At 41.9% G+C, this 1,486-nt stretch overlaps 1 protein-coding gene across 1 annotated transcript in view; it reads right to left on the bottom strand.

Moving 5' to 3' along the window:
• Positions 1–1,486, bottom strand: part of LOC109487434 (neurogenic locus Notch protein-like) — a 7,848-nt gene that overhangs the window by 2,748 nt on the left and 3,614 nt on the right. The window contains exons 4-6 of the mRNA XM_019791432.1: positions 1,433–1,486; positions 596–706; positions 333–443 (exon numbers count right to left, since the gene is read on the bottom strand). The exon at positions 1,433–1,486 is cut by the window's right edge and continues 57 nt beyond it. Coding sequence (XP_019646991.1) covers positions 333–443; positions 596–706; positions 1,433–1,486 — 276 coding nt within the window. The remainder of the gene's footprint in view (positions 1–332; positions 444–595; positions 707–1,432) is intronic.

Raw genomic sequence — 1,486 nt, 5'->3', positions numbered from 1 at the left:
CATATAATGTGTATAAGAAATTGCATCACCCACCGCCAGTAATGATACCGTTGATGAACATGGCCTCGTCACGGCTTGTGATAGAAGCCAGATTTGCACCGAGTCGTTCACACTGTAAATTTGCTTTTTCCCAGTTAGCTCTGTCTCTCATCAACTTGTAGCAGTGGTTCTCATATCCACTCCACCCTGTAGGACATGGTTTGGCTGTAACATAAACGAATGGTTTAATGGGATCTTTATTCAGTTTAAGCAGTATCAAAAACTGCTCTTGCAGGATTCTCAATGCGCTAAACTTTATTATTGTTATTCCAGCACATAAGATGAAAACTCACCTTGCAGACAGTTCTGTCCAGTCCATCCAGGGTTGCAGTTACATTTGTATCCGCCATCTTTGTTCACACAGCGTCCATGTGTGCACGGGTTTCCATCACATTCATTCAGGTCTGTGTGATAAAGAGGATCATGTGACTCCTGCAGCTTAAAAAGCCAAACACCATCTTATAGCAAATCAGTAGCTACACAGTGTAAAGGTCCATGTTTCAAGAAAGTGATAAAGAGTCCTGGCATATATGACTAACACTAATTAAACGCTCACCTTGCTGACAGTTCTGTCCAGTCCATCCAGGGTTGCAGGTACATTTGTATCCGCCATCTTTGTTCACACAGCGTCCATGTCCACATGGGTTTCCATCACATTCATTCAGGTCTGCGTCAAAAGAAATAAGTCTTCAAAGATGAGCTAGATCGAGCAAATAAGCAACTACAGTACATGGATGTTGGTCATTCTAGCCTTACTCCAAAAATGATAGTATAACAGCCAGGGACCTAAGACTAGTACAGAAAATAAAGTTTTGACACAAAAAGAACTCATGATCAGGCACCTTGCTGACAGTTCTGTCCAGTCCATCCAGGTGAGCAGGTACATGTGTATCCGCCATCTTTGTTCACACAGCGTCCATGTGTGCACGGGTTTCCATCACATTCGTCCAGGTCTGTGTCAAAAGAAAGTCTTCAAAAATTAAGGTTGATCGAGCTAATATATTACATAGATGTTGGTTATTCTAGTCTTATTCCAAAAATGACGGTCAATCATCCAGGGACCTTAAACTTATAATTTAAAGCTTTGGCTTCTTCTCAAAAAGAACTCAAGCACCTTGCTGACAGTTCTGTCCAGTCCATCCAGGGTTGCAGGTACAGCTGTATCCGCCAGCATTGTTCACACAGAGTCCATGTTTACATGGGTTTCCATCACATTCATTCAGGTCTGTATCAACACAGAAAGAAGTTGCTGTGCTAAATGGGATTCCTGGAGTATATGGACGTTGAAAATTTCAACTTTGTTACAAGAAATGACAGCCAATCAGTTAATGACCTTAATTAGGCTAATAAACACTGCATCTAAAACCTCGACTGCTACAGAAAAAGAACTCACCTTGCTGACAGTTCTGTCCAGTCCATCCAGGGTTGCAGGTACATTTGTATCCGC

Source organism: Branchiostoma belcheri, unplaced genomic scaffold, assembly GCF_001625305.1.
Source record: "Branchiostoma belcheri isolate BF01 breed outbred unplaced genomic scaffold, Haploidv18h27 scaffold111, whole genome shotgun sequence".
NCBI classification, from domain to species: domain Eukaryota; kingdom Metazoa; phylum Chordata; class Leptocardii; order Amphioxiformes; family Branchiostomatidae; genus Branchiostoma; species Branchiostoma belcheri.
The sequence above is the reverse complement of the archived record's forward strand: the minus strand, read 5'-3'. Positions and strand labels throughout refer to the sequence as shown.